Source organism: Chiloscyllium punctatum, chromosome 40, assembly GCF_047496795.1.
Source record: "Chiloscyllium punctatum isolate Juve2018m chromosome 40, sChiPun1.3, whole genome shotgun sequence".
Classification (NCBI taxonomy): domain Eukaryota; kingdom Metazoa; phylum Chordata; class Chondrichthyes; order Orectolobiformes; family Hemiscylliidae; genus Chiloscyllium; species Chiloscyllium punctatum.
The window spans coordinates 10,688,695-10,705,746 of record NC_092778.1 but is presented as its reverse complement, the minus strand read 5'-3'; the positions used below and the strand labels follow the sequence as shown (position 1 = coordinate 10,705,746).

Below are 17,052 nucleotides of genomic sequence, written 5' to 3'. Positions count from 1 at the left end.
AAGTCATTCAACCCATTTAGCCTGCTCCACTCATTAAATACAATTAATGGCTGAACAAACATTTCAATCCCCTTTACTCAGACTATCCCCATAATCTCTTATTGAATTGAATGAAATATTGTCACTTGTATTTAACAACTAAATACAGTGAAAAATGTAATATGTCACCATGCACCGGTACCATTTTGAATTACAGAAGATATTAAGAGATAACTAAAACCTGACTTAATGTTCCTCCCCTCTTATGCTGTTGGGAGTGGAGGGAGGTGATCAAAACTATTCAATTTCTACTTTAAATACATTCATGGCCTCTGGGTCAGAAAATTCCAAGATTTATTATCATTTGAGTTTTATTTAAAACTCCCCATTTTGGTCCAAAACAACTTTTCCTTAATTTATAATCATCGCCTCAAACTTCCCCTCACCCCAGATCTAGACTTGGAATCAAGAGAAACACCTTAACCCGTATCTGCCCATCTCCACGTATTATGTCGGTACCAATGAGATAATTTCTCATTCTCCAAAAAGATAGGGAATACAGACCCACTTTGCTCAAACTCTTTCCATGGAACAGTTGCACTATGAATCAGTTTTTCTGAACTTTTGTTGCACTCCGTCTGTGGCAATAATATCTTTGCTGAGATAAGGAAACTACAGTACTCCAGTTGTGGCCTAACCAAGTTCCTGTATAATTGAAGCAATACTTCACTAATCCTATGTTCAAATTCTCTTGCAATAAAGGTCAACAATTCTGTTAGCCTTCCTAATAACTTACTGCATCTGCATGTTAACCTTCAGTGACTTTTTGACACCCAAGGTCTGTTGTACACATGTCAAACAGTCAGGGCAAGCAGAAACAAAGCAGAGAATGAGGTAGGGCTGATAATTAAACTGCATTTATTTCAATCCAAGCTGCCTAACAGGGAAGGCAGATGAACTTAGGGCATGGTTAGAAACCTGGGATATCATAGCTATTACAGAGACGTGACTTGGGTTGGTCAAGACTGGCAGCTTAGTGTTCCAGGATACAAATACTACAGGAAGATTAGAAAGGGGTGCAAGAGAGGAGGGGGGGGGGGAAATTGTGTTTTTGATAAGGGATAGCATTATGGCTGTACTGGGGGAGGATATTCCTGGGAATATGTCCAGGCAAGTTATTTGAGTGGAACTAAGAAATAAGATAGGGATGATCACCTTATTAGAATTATGCTGTAGACCCCCCCAGTAGTCAGTGGACACTTGAGAAACATATTTGGAAGGAGATTTCAATTATATTTAAGAATAATAGGGTGGTAATGGTTGGGGATTTTAACTTTCCAAACATAGACTGGGACTGCCATAGTGTTAAGGATTTAGATGGAAAGGAATTTGTTCAGTGTGTACAAGTAAATTTTCTGATTCAGTACATGGATGCACCTACTAGAGAAAGGTGCAAAACCTGACCTTCTGTTCGGAAGTAAGGCAGAGCAAGTGACTGAGGTGTCAGTGGGGGAGCACCTTGGGGCCAGCAACCATAATTCTATTAATTTTAAAATAATGATAGAAACGGACAGACAGGATCTAAAAGTTGAAGTTCTAAATTGGAGAAAGGCAAAAACTTTCAAAAGTTGATTGGGGGTTGATGTTTGCAGGTAAAGGGATGGCTGGAAAATAGGAAGCCTTCAGAAATAAGATAACAAGAGTCCTGTCAGGGTGAAGGTTGGTAGTTGTAGGAAACACTGGAAGACCAGAGAAATTGAGGTTTTGGTCAAGCAAAAGAAGGAAGTCTACATAAGGTATAGACAGCAGAGATCGAGTGAGTCCTTAAGAAAAGTATAAAGACAGTAGGAGTACAATTAAGCAGGAAATCAGGACATGAGATAGCTTTGGCAAATAAGGTTAAGGAGAATCCAAAGGCATTTTTAAATACATTAAGGACAAAAGTTAACTAGGGAGAAAGAGAACCTCTCAAAGATCAGCAAGGTAGCCTGTGAATGGAGCTGCAGGAGATGGGGTAGATACTAAATTAATATTTTGCATTAGTGTTTACTGTAGAGAAGGATATGGAAGATATAGAATGCAGGGAAATAGATGATGACATCTTGAAAAATGTCCATGTTACAGAGGAGCAAGTGCTGGATGTCTTCAAATGCATAAAGGTGGATAAAATCCTGGGACCTGATACAGTGTACCCTAGAACCTTTTGGGAAGCTCGGGGAGTGATTTCTGAGGTATTTGGATCATCGATAGTCACAGGTGAAGTGCTGGAAGACTGGAGGTTGGCTAACGTGGTGCCACTGTTTAAGAAAGGTGATAAGGACAAGCCAGGGAACTATACACCAGTAAGCCTGACATCCGTGGTGGACAAGTTGTTGGAGGGAATTCTGTGGGATAGGATTTACAAGTATTTGGATAAGCCAGGGCTGAATAGGGGTAGTCAGCATGGTTTTGTGAGTGGGACATCATGTCTCACTAACTTGATTGAGTTTTTTGAAGAAGTAATGAAGAGGATTGATGAGGGCAGAGTGGTGGACGTGATCTATGTGGACATCAGTAAGGTGTTTGACAAGGTTCCTCATGGTAGACTGGTTAGCAAGGTTAGATCACATGGATACAGGGAGAACTAGCCATTTGGATACAGAACTGGCTCAAAGGTAGAAGGCAGAGGGTGGTGGTGGAGGGTTTCTTTTCAGACTGGAGGCCTGTGACCAGTGGTATGCCTCAAGGATCGGTGCTGGATCTACAGCTATTCAGCATTTATATAAATGAGTTGGATGTAAACATAGGAGGTAAAGTTGGTAAGTTTGCAGATGACACCAAAATTGGAGCTGTAGTGGACGGTGGACAGAAGGTTACCTTGGAGTACAATGGCATCTTGTTCAGATGGGCCAATGGGCCGAGGAGTGGCAGATGGAGTTTAATTTAAATAGATATGAGGTGCTGCATTTTGGAAAGGTACATCAGGGCAGGACTTATACATTTAATGGTAAGGTCATGGGGATTGTTGCTGAACAAAGAGACCTTTGAATGCAGGTTCATAGTTCCTTGAAATTGAAGTCACAGATGGATAGGATAGTGAAGAAGGCATTTGGTATGCTTTCCTTTAATGGTCAGAGCATTGAGCATAGGAGTTGCGAAGTCATGTTGAGGCTGCACAGGACATTGGTCAGGCCACTTTTGGAATGTAGGCAGAAGTTCCAAAAATCACTTTTTGAATATTGTGTGCAATTCTGCTCTCCCTGCTATAGGAAAGATGTTGTGAAACTTGAAAAGGTTCAGAAAATATTTACAAGGATATTGCCAGGGCTGGTGGGTTTGAGCTATAGTGAGAGCTGAATAGACTGGGGCTGTTTTCCCTGGATCGTCAGAGGCTGAGGGGTGATCTTGTAGATGTTTATACAATCATGAGGGGCATGGATAAGATTTCTTCCCTAGGGTGGGGGAGTCCAGAACTAGAGGGCATAGGTTTAGGGTGAGATGGAAAAGATTTAAAAGGGACCTAAGGAGCAACATTTTCACCAAGAGGGTGCTGCATGTTTGGAATGAACTGGCAGAAGAAGTTGTGGCACAATTCCAACATTTAAAAGGCAACTTGATCAGTATGTGAACGGGAAGAGTTCAGAGGGATATGGGCCAAGTTACTGGTCAGTGGGACTAGCTTAGGTTAGGATATCTGGTTAGAATGGATGAGTTGGACCAAAGGGTCTGTTTCCATTCTGTACATCTCTATGACTCTATCTACACTTTTACCTTCTCACTCTGCATACTGTTTTTTCCCTATTCATCTGCCCTGTTCATAAAGCATGTCAATATCTTCCTGAAAATGTTTTACATCATCTTCACAACACACAATGCCAGTTAGTTTTGGCATAATCTTCAAATTCGGAAGCATTTTATTTGTTCCTCATATCCAAGTCATTGAGTTGTACAACATGAAACAGACCCTTCGGTCCAACCAGTCCATGCCGAACATAATCTCAAACTAAACTAACACCACCTGTCTGCTCCTGGCCCATATTTCTCCAAACGTTTCATAGTCACATACTTATCCAAGTGTCTTTTAAATGTTGTAAATGTGTCCACATTCGTCACTTCCTCAGGAGGTTAATCCCACATGTGAACCACCCTCTGTGTAAACAAAAAAATTGCCCCTCGTCTTTTTTAAATCTCTTTCCTCTAACCTTAAAAACGCACCCTCTAATCTTGAAATCCCCCATCCTAGCAAAAGGCACCTACTATTAGCCCTGTCTCTACCCCTCATGGCATTATACACCTCTTTTAGGTCACCTATCCACCTCCAATACTTCAGTGAATAGGTCCCAGCCTATCTGGCCTTTCTTTATAACTCAAAACTTCCATATTTGGCAGCATCCTGGTAAATCCCATCTGAACCCCCTCCACCTGCTTAATATCCTTCCTGTCATTATTATTTATTGTGAAAAGCTGCAATCTAAGTGCCGGTCATTGCTTTACACCGTTAGTCACAGCCTGCCAATGTGAGAATAGCCTTTTTTTCCCCATTTTCTGTTCTCTGTCTGTTAGCCAATCATTGTTCCATTCCAGTACATTATGTAAAACTCTATGTTTTCATTTTGCTAACCAACATTATTAAAAGCCACCTGAAAATTTAAATCTATTACATTCATCAAATCCCTTTTATCAATTTTGTGAGGAATTTCCTCAAAGAACTCCAATTTCTTCACAAATCCAGTTCATAAACTGTCGAGCCAAATCAAATCATTTTCATTAATGACCATTGATCACAGATTTCATGGTGCGTCCTTGCATTTTTCCTACCAATGTAATGCTGCCGTTGTCTGTAATTCCTTGTTTATTCCTGAATAATTCATGAATAATAGGGTAATCCTTGCAAGCTTCAAATCTGCACGATCATTCCAGAATCCGTGGAACTTTGGAAGATGATTATCAATACATTGATTACCTTGAAAGCTACCTTTTTAAATGTTCTGGTCTTTGGGATTTATTAACTTTTAGCACCATCAATTCCTCCTGTACAACCTTCTTATTAATTGCTCTCAATTTCTCATTCTCCCCAGTCACTTGGATCTCTAATTCTGAGAGATTTCCTGTATCCTCATCAGTGAAAACAGGCACAAAGTAATCATTTAGCTTCTCTGCCATTTTTCTATTCCTTATTATAAACTGAGCCTGCAATAGACCCACATCTTTAGCTAGTTAGATTTTGGAGCCTTGTGTGCTGAGTGGCTTCTATGCTAGAGCAAGATATTTGACTTTGGTCAGAGTGTGCATTTGGCCTATATTCAGTTGATTGCAACATTCACAGTTGCAAACCTGTAACAAATCCCTCTTGACTCTGTGAAACCAAAAGTATTGTCATTTTGACAGCCCAAGACAGAAGGTTATGTGGACTGGCCTTCTCTCTGGCTTCCACCTTGCAATATGTTTGGCCGTACCAGGAGTTAAACTTAACTGTCAGCATATTCTTAGTCACAGGAGTATACAAGCTTTTGAACATGTTAAGGTGCATTTCCCAGGAAAGTTTGAATATGTGACACCATCTAAGCAGCCAACACAAGATAACACGGTGTCAGTGTATAATTGATAAAAACCCCACATAATATTTGGTGGTTTTATCCTGCTGGCATTTTGTTTTCATCAATTTAGTTATTTTAATTACTTCTGTTTGTTTGAAGCATATATTTGTGAGTGGGCTGCCATTTCCTGGTATTTTGACAGCTTACTTGCTTGTGGAACGCTCCCTAATTTATTCCTGAGAGCTGGTTTGAACTTTAATGGAACCCACTCTCCCTGCACAAAATAGATATTGCCTTTACCAATGTGAACTTGCCTGTGAAAGTTCAGTTTAAAATTCCACTGTTCCTTAACCCATCACACAGACTGGATTCCCAGGCCATACAACTTAATGTTATCAACAAAGTACATCCCTTTGCCATTTCAAAATAATATGAACAGCCAAGGACTGGTATGTTAGTCTCCACTAATCAAGAATATGGTTAATGGTTCTTCAGTATAATCAGTTTCTGTCCAGGCACATGTCAATCCTGTGTCATTTTGTCATTAGATGAATGAGAATTGAACTTTAAAATTCTACTTGGATGAGACGTACCAATCTGATTTTAGTTATTTTTTCCTTTCAGCTCATTTGTGAATAGAAAGAAAAAGATTTGTATAGATTTCAGAATATCAAAATCAATTTTTGGCTGTCGCATTTCCAACTTTACAACAGTGACAACACTTCTAGTCACTTAATTTACAGCAATGCTCCACAAACAGCAATGTGGAAATGTCAAGGAAACAATGTTATCTTTGCTTAAGGATTTTGCACTTTTAAAGAATTTCAGTATTTTGGCTAAGTGATCAGTCTTCACTTGTGAACCAGGGCAGTGAGTATTGTCCTGCTATTTAGCAGGCGCCTCAGGAGCTATCCCTGCCAGAACCATCTGTGGGGTCAGTCTACCTGAATCCCCAATCGTTAACATCCTGGCTAGTCGTTCATGAGCAGAACCTGAACTGGATAGGTTTCAGCCAGGATAGAGCAGAAATAAACAGAAACTGCTAAACACATTCAGTAGGTCAGGCTGTATCTGTGAGGAGAAGTAGAGTTAGCAGGCTGAATTATGTAAGGCGCCATATGAATTATGAATTTTTTTGATGCAGTAACAGCTTGGGAGGGTATTCAGATAAGTAAAGAATTGCCGCCCACCATTAGCCCATTAAAGGGAAACCTGCATTGCCTTTTCTGTTGCTGGATTAACCCAGCTGTGAAGGGTTAAGGAACCTCGGGCCTCAGTTAGCTCAGTTGTGAGGGATGCCTGATGCTACCCTTGTAATAGGTAAAATTGCAATGGGGATAAATTTGAGCAGATAGGCAGTGGACAAACAATCCACGAGCTTTAATGCAAGCCTTACTCCCCACCTTCAAACCAGCCAACGTGAGAACATTAAAACTAGCCCATCAGATGTGCCTCCAATAAAGGGTCATCAACCTGAAAGGTTAACTCTGGTTTCTTCTCACAGAGCCTGACTTCCTGAGTGCGCGCCTTTAAAATTTGAAGAGTCATTGATTCATGTGGCACAGAAACAGACCCTTCAGTCCAACTCGTCCGTACCAAACATGTTTCCCAAACCAATCTAGTCTCATTTGCCTACATTTGGCCCATATCTCGCTCAACCTTTTTCTATTCATGTACATGTCCAAATGTCTTTTAAATGTTGTAACTGTACATGCATCTACCACCTCTTCTAGTAGTTCATTCCACATGTGAACCAGCCTTTGTGTGAAAAAGTTGCCTCTCTGGTCCCTTTTAAATCTTTCTCCTCTAGTCTTAAAATATGTCCCCTAGTTTGAACTCCTCCACCCTAGGGAAAAGACCTTTGCTATTCACCCTATCTATGCCCCTGATGATTTTTAAAACATTCATAAAGTACTCTTCAACCACTTCTTTGAGTGCAAAAGGTTTCCGCCTATCCAGCCTCTCCTTGTAACTCAAACTCTCCAGACCTGGCAATATCCTGGTAAATCTTTTCTGAACCCTCTCCAATTTAATAATATCCTTCCTTGAGCAGGATACAGTATCCAGAAGAGGCCATACCTGTATCCTGTACAACCCCAGCATGGCATCCCAACTCCTATACTTAACGGTCTTACTTAACAAAAGCAAGCCTGCTAAGGACCACCTTAACCACGTTGTGTATTTATGATTCAAAGAACTATTACCTGAAACCCTAGGTATGTCTGTTTGACAACACTACCCAAGTCCCTGCCATTAACTGTATAAGTTCTGCCCTTGCTTGCATTACCAAAATGCAAAATCTCGCATTTATCCAAATTAAACTCCATCTTCAGCCCATTGGTACAATTGATCAAGATCCCTTTGTAATCTTGGGTAACCTTCTTTACTGTCAATTATACCACCAACTTCGGTGTCATCCACAAACTTATTAACCATGCCTCCTAAATTCTCATCCAAATAATTTATATAAATAATGAACAACAGTGGACTCAGCATTGATCTCTTTGGAACACCACTGGTCATAGACCTCCAGGCCAATAAAACCCCACCACCACGCTTTGTTTCCTATAGTCAAGCCAATTTTATATCCACTTTACAAGTTCTCCCTGAAACTGAATCTTATTGAACTGATGCAGCTGCAGGTGTTAGCTTTCAGCAACTCTCTGCACATTGACCAGATGTGACTTTCTTCATGGCTGTGTCTCACTGAGAAATACACTTGAGACATTTAAGTTGTTAAACAGCATATCTCCTGGTGCTTGGTCCCTGTTCATTGTTCTGTCAGTCATAGAAACTCAAGTCAACAATAATCAGTAATCAGCTTGTTGGGTCATTAATTTAAGTCACATGATTTCTGAGAAAAGCCACTTTAAACTCCTTGTTCAAAATTACTTTCTGATATTTATTTTTAAAAATTTGATTTTTACAACATTGAAATTCCAAATACCCCATTTACCGCTACTTTAGAGTGCAAGATCCTAAATGATTATCACAGTATCTTAGAAATTGATTTCTTCAAGATGTCCATTTTATATTCTATGTGGGCCATTCCTGTTTTTACATTTTCCTAGTAATATTATTTCTGATGCCAGGTCTTCCCAATGTGAATTTTTATTTTCATTGCATAATAGGCTTTTACTTTGCTATAATAGCAGTGCTATTGCTTTGCGTTCTTGAACTGCAGGGGTTCCCCTTAATTTGTGATCAAGTGGAAAATTCATATCTTTGAGTAAACTAGATGATTCCTGCTGGGTCCATGACTTTACTAAGTGAAAACCACTGCCTGCAGCTTAAATAAATAATGTCGCCTTGTTGCTCTTTATGATTTAAGGAGATGAATGCTGCTTCTTTAATGGTTTTTCATGGAAGATTTCCATTTTTAGTGGCTTGAATAATGATCTCTATTTCTTTCCTGGCTTTTGTCGAGAATAATTCCCATTCTGTCTCTCTAGTTTAAGTAAATACTCCCCATATTAACAAACATTATAATGAATATCTCCTAACACTCTTCTGTTCAACCACGACTGTTTTGGGCTGTCCCTTTGCTCCTTTTTATTCTGGTTTAATGATGCCCCATGGTTTGCATCCTCTGTTTAAAATGCTATTGTGAGCCTTGATTTCCCTTGCTGTAGCTGTTTCACTTGGTGACCATCTGTTATGGCCATGACACTCAATCTGAGCTTTAAGTACTTAGTTTTGCTTTCCCAGCCTATGAGACTGGTTTTCAGCTGTGTCCCTTGCCACCTAGAGTCTCAAACTTCAGCCATGGAATCTTCATTTCCATTAGTTCTCCAGCTGATCCCTAACTCAGGTTATGCTCCGACAAATTGCCACCACATAATGCAGACTATGTCAGCTAATTATCCTTCAGGGAGTTCCTAACTTTCCTGCTGTTGTTGTATGTCTTTTGCCAGCACTTACAATACTTATGCCATTGTATTCCTCTGTGTTGAATTTGGTCACACAGGTTTTTTTCTGCAACTTTCTTCATGTTCAGTTCTTCCTTGTCACTGAGTCTGCATAAATAGACAACTCAAAGTGGAGTCTGAAGATATTGAGAAATCTTCAGATTTTCACCACTGTTTGCAGCATGCTGTATGAAGCAGCTAAATTGAATCCACACCGCTGTTCACCATAGACTAGATTTGCTGCAACCATCCTCTTTCAGTGTAAGAATCTACAGGGGTTGCTTGGTCTTGTGTGGGAATGGAAAAACATTGGGGATGATCTAACTAGAAGAGGCTCTTATTTAAAAAGTATTTTATTACATGTTAGCAACTACTTCTAAGTGATTGATATAGTAGAGTTTGTTAAAGAGGCTATGATGAGGATTCTTATTCCTTGATGATCATAAGCTGTTCTGTCCGCAAGGCAAGATGACATCACAGTGAGTGGTGCTTAAGTATTAATCCTTTTAGATCCATATACATGATCTACCCATCAGTATTGTGGGAACACAATCACCACAAGGGGGGAAACCATTAATACTTTTTCAGTGAAAATAACATTTGACAATAAATACCATCTTGACTACTTCAACCTCGACATGTGAACAACTTTAGGAGAATTTTTAAAAATGTTCTTTTACAGGATATGGACTTGTTATTCATTCATAGTTACCTTTAAAAAGGTGATGGCGGGCTACTTTCCCAAATTGCTGCAGTCCATGTAGTGTAAGTAAACCCACAGTGGTGTTAGGAAGGGGGAGTTCCAAAATTTTGACCTGTTGGCAGTCAAGGAATAGCAATATTGTTACAAGTTAGATAGAATATGGCTTGGAGGGGAACCTGCATTTGGTAGGTTCTGACGCATCTGCTACCTCTGTCAAGTCAAGTTCCTGAAAAATAATTGAGAATAAGCGCCCTGTCTCAATATTTTCCCAATCACTGATCAGGAAGTACTGACGTCAGTTATAGTTCACCTAATACCACTGATGTTTTGATGGTTTAATTTGACAATGGAGGTATGAGTTTTGGATTTTCCCCTTTCCCATATCTCGAAGATGTAGTTTTACTTTGAACTATTGAGGGTACTGTGAATATCTTTCAAAAATGCAGACGGATGCTACCCACTGAACAGAACTTCTAAATGTTCACTATTTCTTTGCAATCTTGTGAAAGAGATGTTTCTGATGTTTGCTACTTAGTGTATTTAAGTCAAGGGAAGTGGTTTTGCTGTAAACTACAAACAGATAAAGCCTAACCTGACTCTCCTTTTTGCCCCCTTTCCATCCCTTCGATGAGCAAGGATCTGTTCCTAAGCATTATTCTCGTGATAAATGTTAGAAATTAATTAACAGCCATAGCCCAAAATTGCAGTGTTTATTTCCACATATGTGGCAATGGTTTGGATAACCACTATTAATTTTTCTGAACTAAAAATAGAAAGTGCTAGAGAAACTCAGCAGGTCAGGAAGTATCGATGGAGAGAAACAGTCAATGTTTCAAGTCCACTTACTCTTTGAAACTGAAAAGGGAGAGAAAATTATGTTTTTTATGTTGCTGATAGAGGGAGAGGGGAGCAAGTGAATCAGTTGGTGTCAGTGTCCAGAGCAAAAGACTGTGAAGAAGAGATCAAGACACAAATAGATATGAATAATTGAAAATATGTTGGATTTGCTGAGAACAAATCCATGTCATGAGGACATTGGGTGAGAAAAGGAGTGGCTGGTAATAAAATTGGAGGATAATTGTTCATGCTGTGGAGTTACTGAAATCAATGTCAAGTCCTGAAGGCTGTAAAGTGCTTCAATGCAAAACGAAATGCTGTTCCTCCAACTTGTATTGGAATTTACTGGGCTGGGTCACAAACGTCAGCATGTGAGAGCAAGATGATGAATTCACATGCATGCAATTAGAATGATGGGGTGACATTCTTATAGACAGGGTGGAGGTGTTCCCCAAAGCAGTCACCCAGTTTGTATTCGGTCTCACCAATATAGAGGAGATTGCACTGTGAACAACAAATAACGTAGACTGGACTGAGAGAAGTACAACTAAAGTAATGCTTCACCTGGAAGGTATGTTTGGGTCTTGGACAGCGAGGAAGGAATGGGTAAAAGGGCATATATTAAATTTTCAGTATTTGCATGGGCATTTGTATGGGGGGGGGAGGGGTGGAAGATGTGTTAGGAGCAATAGAGATGTGGACCAAAGTGTCATAGAATGAATGTTAGTGGTGGAAATGGCTGTGGATGATCCTTTGAAAGCAGAGATGGTGGTGTAGTAAGTGAGGATAAGGAGCAACCTACATTATTCTGGGAGGGAGGGGTAAGGGTGAGCGCAGAAGTGTGGAAAATGGGTTGAACACATCTGCAGACCCCCTTTAACCATGGTTCAGGAAACGGGAGGACCTGTGAAAGCTGGCAGCAACAGAACAGCTGCAATGGAGAAAATGGGAGAATGGAACAGGCTTGACAGGAAGTGAGGATGTATAGTCAAGGTAATTGTGGGAGTTGATGGGTTTGGAATGTATATCAGAGGACAGCCCATCCCCAGAAATAGAAACAGAAGTTAAATCAGGGAAGGGAAGAGTCCGAGATGGACCAAAAGCACGTATATTTACATCTATGTCTCCTTTACGCTCATCAGCATTCTCTTTGTCTATGTCAGCCTGATTATCTGATCCACTCAGTCCTCCCCAGTCCCCTGACCCTTTATCAACAGGATAAAAATAATTTTTCAACTCCTTTTATTTCTAAATATGAGTCACTGGACTTGAAACGTTAACTCTGTTTTGCTCTTCATAGATGTTGCCAGACGTGCTGAGTTTCTCCAGCACTTTCTGTACTGTTTGTTTTTTCATTTGAGTGTTAACGTTTTGGGCACGTGCTCAACATTTCTTGCATAAGACCAAGTATTTCCAAATATTATTCAATGAAGCAGTGCTGATTAAAGGAGTTCATGGGCTAGCTAAGTGAATGCATCTCTTCTGGGGGAAGAGTTAAAAGCAAGGGAGTAATATTGAAAAATTGAAGTTAAAAATCACACAACACCAGGTTATAGTCCAACAGGTTTAATTGGAAGCACACTAGCTTTCAGAGTGCTGCTCCTTCAGGTGATTGTGAAGGAGCAGTGCTCCGAAAGCTAGTGTGCTTCCAACTAAACCTGTTGGACTATAACCTGGTGTTGTGTGATTTTTAACTTTCTACACCCTAGTCCAACACTGGCATCTCCAAATCGTGAAAAATTGAAGCTAGTCTTTCAAGGCATCATATGAGGGTAATGGTAAGTGATGGTGGAAATCTGAAAATCTCTTACCAAAATGTTAGCAAGGCTGGGTGTCTATAAACCTCAAGTTTAAAATTTTTAACTGAGTATTGTTAAGCAATGGCCATAAAACCAAAGCACATGAATGGAGTTAAAATACTGATGAACCATGACCTTATTGAAAGGAGACAGATTCTTAATGAGCCAACTCCTGTTCTTTCATATGATTCTGTTCAGTAGGTTGAAAATATTCAAGTTGCTGTTGTTAGTTAATAAAATTCTGCAAGCTGACCGTTATTTATTTCAACATGAAGCATTACTAAGGGTGATTAATGGGACACAAACAATGGTATCAGATAAGCAGGTGCTGGATTAGTATTTGAACAGCAAACTGCATAACAGGATACAAGGCAAGGGGATTAGAGTAGCTGCCTTCTAGTGCTAATTTGCTGCTGTTGCTTTCCAATGATTGATTTCCATTAAAAGCTTGCTACGAATCATGCTGTTCTTTCCTCTCTTGTATCCACATTGCTGTAGATCGATCAGCTGAAGCACAGGTTAAATAAGGTGGAAGAAGAATGCAAATTGGAACGCAATCAATCCCTCAAACTGAAAAATGACATTGAGCAAAGGCCGAGGAAGGAGCAGGTGCTGGAGTTAGAACGAGAGAATGAAATGTTAAAGACCAAAGTTCAGGAGCTGCAATCAATCATTCAGGTAACTATGGGCAACATTAATCCAAAATGTTGTTGCAAATAAGCATATAAAAAAATACAATTCCTCCTTGTGGAAACAAGACTTGGATTTAGAGATGAAAAGCTTCACTGCCGTTTTAAACCATAGGATACCTGCAATTGAGTCAGTGCGGCAGCAATTAAGTACCTTTTGATGAGCTTGTCGATGACTGCACTCCCTGGTGCCTGTGATAACTGAATAACCTTCTGCTTAGAAAACAGAGCTGCCATTTGCGTCCTACTTTGAACCTCTGCCAGTCAATCTATGGAATGCTTCCAAACATACTGCCAATTTATTCGTTTCAGCATCTCGCTGAATCTGTCATTTTTCACACGTTGAAAGCCCTCGTTCCCATCACAGGGCATGGTTCAGATTATTTCAAACAATGTCAGGGACTCTGATAACTGCTGTTACTGTGACAACAGCATCAACTCAAAAGGCTTCCTGCAGCCAGTCTAAAACAGAAGTATTGGTAGCACAGGTGACGAGCTTTTCAGTACTATAATCCAGGAAAGTAAGTGTCTGATGGATGGAAGGGTGCATTTCATGAGAAACCTATTAAGGTTTGGAAAATTTGTTAAGGTATCCTCTGGCCTCCTTCATCACACACCATTCAGGGCAATGTGAAAATGTATTGTCATGGATCGGTATTCAGTACTGTTCCCATTTTGTTAAATACACTCTAGAATACCTCCTCGTCTCCATATCTTAATTGCACAGTTTGTTTGGAACATGTTAAACAGGTAACAACATGCCCTTTTCCTCAAGAGCGGAGCAATGATTGTAATCTCCATTATCTTTAAATTTCATTTTGATCTTGCATCCTATTTCAAATCAGTTATTCATTCAACTCTCTTTTAATGGAATTCATCAACACAGCGCTGTAGCTTTTTCTGTTCCCGGCATTAGAGCTGAGTGGTCAAGAATGAAACAGGCAGGCCACTTCTGACTAGAATAATGAAGGCTGAGTAGCAGTTAACAGAGTAGATGTAGAAAAAATGTTCACGCTTTCAGGGAGACCAGAACTTAGTCATTGTTGCAATGTAGATATGGGGACTTTTATTGGTCACTCTAATGTGGTTCCCCAATCTCCAAAAACACATTACTTTCATTAGAGCAGAGAAAATTGTTGTGGGGATGGGGGGGTGGGGGGAGGGTTGGATGGTTTTCTGATTGAGGTGGATAAGCTTGTGAGATCAGGGTAAATAGAAAGAAACTGTTTCCCTTAGCTGAAGGCTCAATAGCAAGGGGACATGATTTTAAGGTGAAATGCAGTAGATTTAGAAGGGATTTTTGGACAAGGCTTTTCACCTGGAGAATGGCAGGTGAACTCTGGAATGCACTGCCTGAGAAGGTAGTTGAGCTGGGAAACCTCACAACCATTTTTTAAAAAATACTTGGACAAGCACTTGAAATGTCAAAAATCAAGACTTTGCACAAATGCTGGGAATTGGGATGAGTGCAGGTTTAGAATAGTTTCTGTATTAGTGCAGATTTGATGTGTTGAAGGCCCTCATCTGTACCGTACAATTCAATGATCAGATTCTTAAATCTACTTTAAAATACATCTATTTCTTTTCAAAACTCAATTTGCATTGCTTATACATCACTTTTCACAACCTGAGGACATTCAAAAGAAATTATGACAGTTTAGTATTTTTGAAGTGTAGAAGTGGTTGTAATGCAGGAATGGGCAGGTTCTTTGTATGTAGCAAGCTCTCACAACATAAGATAAATGGCCAGATTGTCCTTCTGTGTTAGAAATGTGGGTTGAGGGATCAATATTGTCCAGACAATATAGCAGAACTCCCCTACACTTCTTGAAATAATGTCATGGGAATTCTACATTTACCTGCAAGGTTAGATGGGACCTTGGTTTAATATTTCATCTGAAAGATAACATTTCTGTCAATGCAGTGCTCTTTCAGTACTGCTTCAACTCCGTACTCTGTTGGAATATGTAAACATGGATTTTGTGCTCAATTCCCTGGAGTTAGACTTGAATTCACAACCTTTTTAATGGATTCAGATCTCTCAACTGGTAACAGCTGGGTAACCTGAACCAACATTATAATATTCATTACATTACACTGTTTCAAAATAGTTTTAATCAGCAGGAATGATGGTTTTAGGGAGTTCCTCGAACATTAGTGGGACATTATAGAGCCATTTAGTTTTCAATTTAGTTTAAGACACAGATTTATCTCTTAATTTTTGTAGCCAGTTAATTGTTTTCACATTTCCAAATCATGTGTACCTTGCACTCCCAAAACTGATCAGACCAATTTACTAATTACCTCATTAATTACATGATTCTTGTCACAAATAACCAAACAACTTAATTAACATGGAAAGATCACCTACCAAAAACCAAATATGAACCATTATGTTCTGATGAAGGGTCAAAAAAATTATTTTTCTCTCCACAGATGCTGCCAGACCTGCTGAATTGCTCCAGCACTTTCCGTTTTTGTTTTAGGCTTTCACCATCTGCAGTTCTTTGTTTTATTAAATAATCTAATCCTGGATGGAACAAATACAAACTGTCATTTACCTGTGTTATACCTGACTGGAGTAGCATGCTGGAATTAAAGCCTTGCTGTTCCCTCAGTAAAAGTTAAAGATTTTAAGAAGTGTTCAGAATTCCTCAGTTTCTGTCTTTTTCAGACCTAAGCTGGCAGAAAACCAGGTTTCTACACTTAGCAAAAATTGCTATTTATTACAATTAAATAACCCCTAACTATAGATAAACAATTACGAATTGTCTGCAAATAATTTGACTAGTTAAAACTGTGATCCCCATCTCAACTCCCCCCTATACACACATGCAGGCAGAAAACAAAACTTGGGTAAGATGGGTGGAAGAAAAGATGAGGAAAGCAATTCAATTGTTCCTGTTCATCTGCTTCACTGAGACGCAACTTTTGGTCTGTCAGGATGTGCTGCTGCTTGATTTGAACTTCCTTGGATATTTTCACTTGCTTGGAGATCATACAAGGGACTGGTCCATACCTATAACGTGTCTGGATTATTGGTTAAAAGTCACGGTTTACAGCAACTGCTGAGCAAAAATAAACTGCATTTCTTCAGGCTTAAGATGACTTTCACTGGAAACAAAAGAGACAGCTTTGGTCCCTTGCAGAGATTGGTAGCTTCTCCAAAACATTTATACTCCCAAGCTGTTCAGCTCCCTGAGGGGCTATGCACATAATAATTAGAAGACAGGAGGCCTTTGTCATTGAGAACTGTTCAGTAGTCCACAACCCAGTCTAATCTTTCCTGTCACAAGCTGTTGAACATTTCCAATGTAAGTACTTTTCTTCCCTTGTCTGGATTCTTTGATTTACCACATTTTCCCACATTTGATCTCTGAACTTTATTCTACATAGGCTTCAACTAGACTAGTAGCTCACCTTTTGCTTCCTGGTTTACTCGCTCCTTTGTCCTTCACGCTTTGACTTTGACTAGGTGCCTCTGCTGAATTCAAATTTCTTGCTCTTGTTCCAAATTCCCTTGATTGTCTGAGCTGTCCAACTCAAAATAACATTGTCTATCACTCCCAGCCTCTGGCCTATGGTCCTCTAACTCTGGCCTCCTATGACTGACTGACTGAC

The 17,052-nt window shown here is 39.7% G+C and overlaps 1 protein-coding gene across 1 annotated transcript in view; it reads left to right on the top strand.

Moving 5' to 3' along the window:
• card11 (caspase recruitment domain family, member 11) overlaps nucleotides 1-17,052 on the top strand; it is a 369,647-nt gene that overhangs the window by 239,755 nt on the left and 112,840 nt on the right. Inside the window, exon 7 of the mRNA XM_072559295.1 lies at nucleotides 13,241-13,420. Coding sequence (XP_072415396.1) covers nucleotides 13,241-13,420 — 180 coding nt within the window. The remainder of the gene's footprint in view (nucleotides 1-13,240; nucleotides 13,421-17,052) is intronic.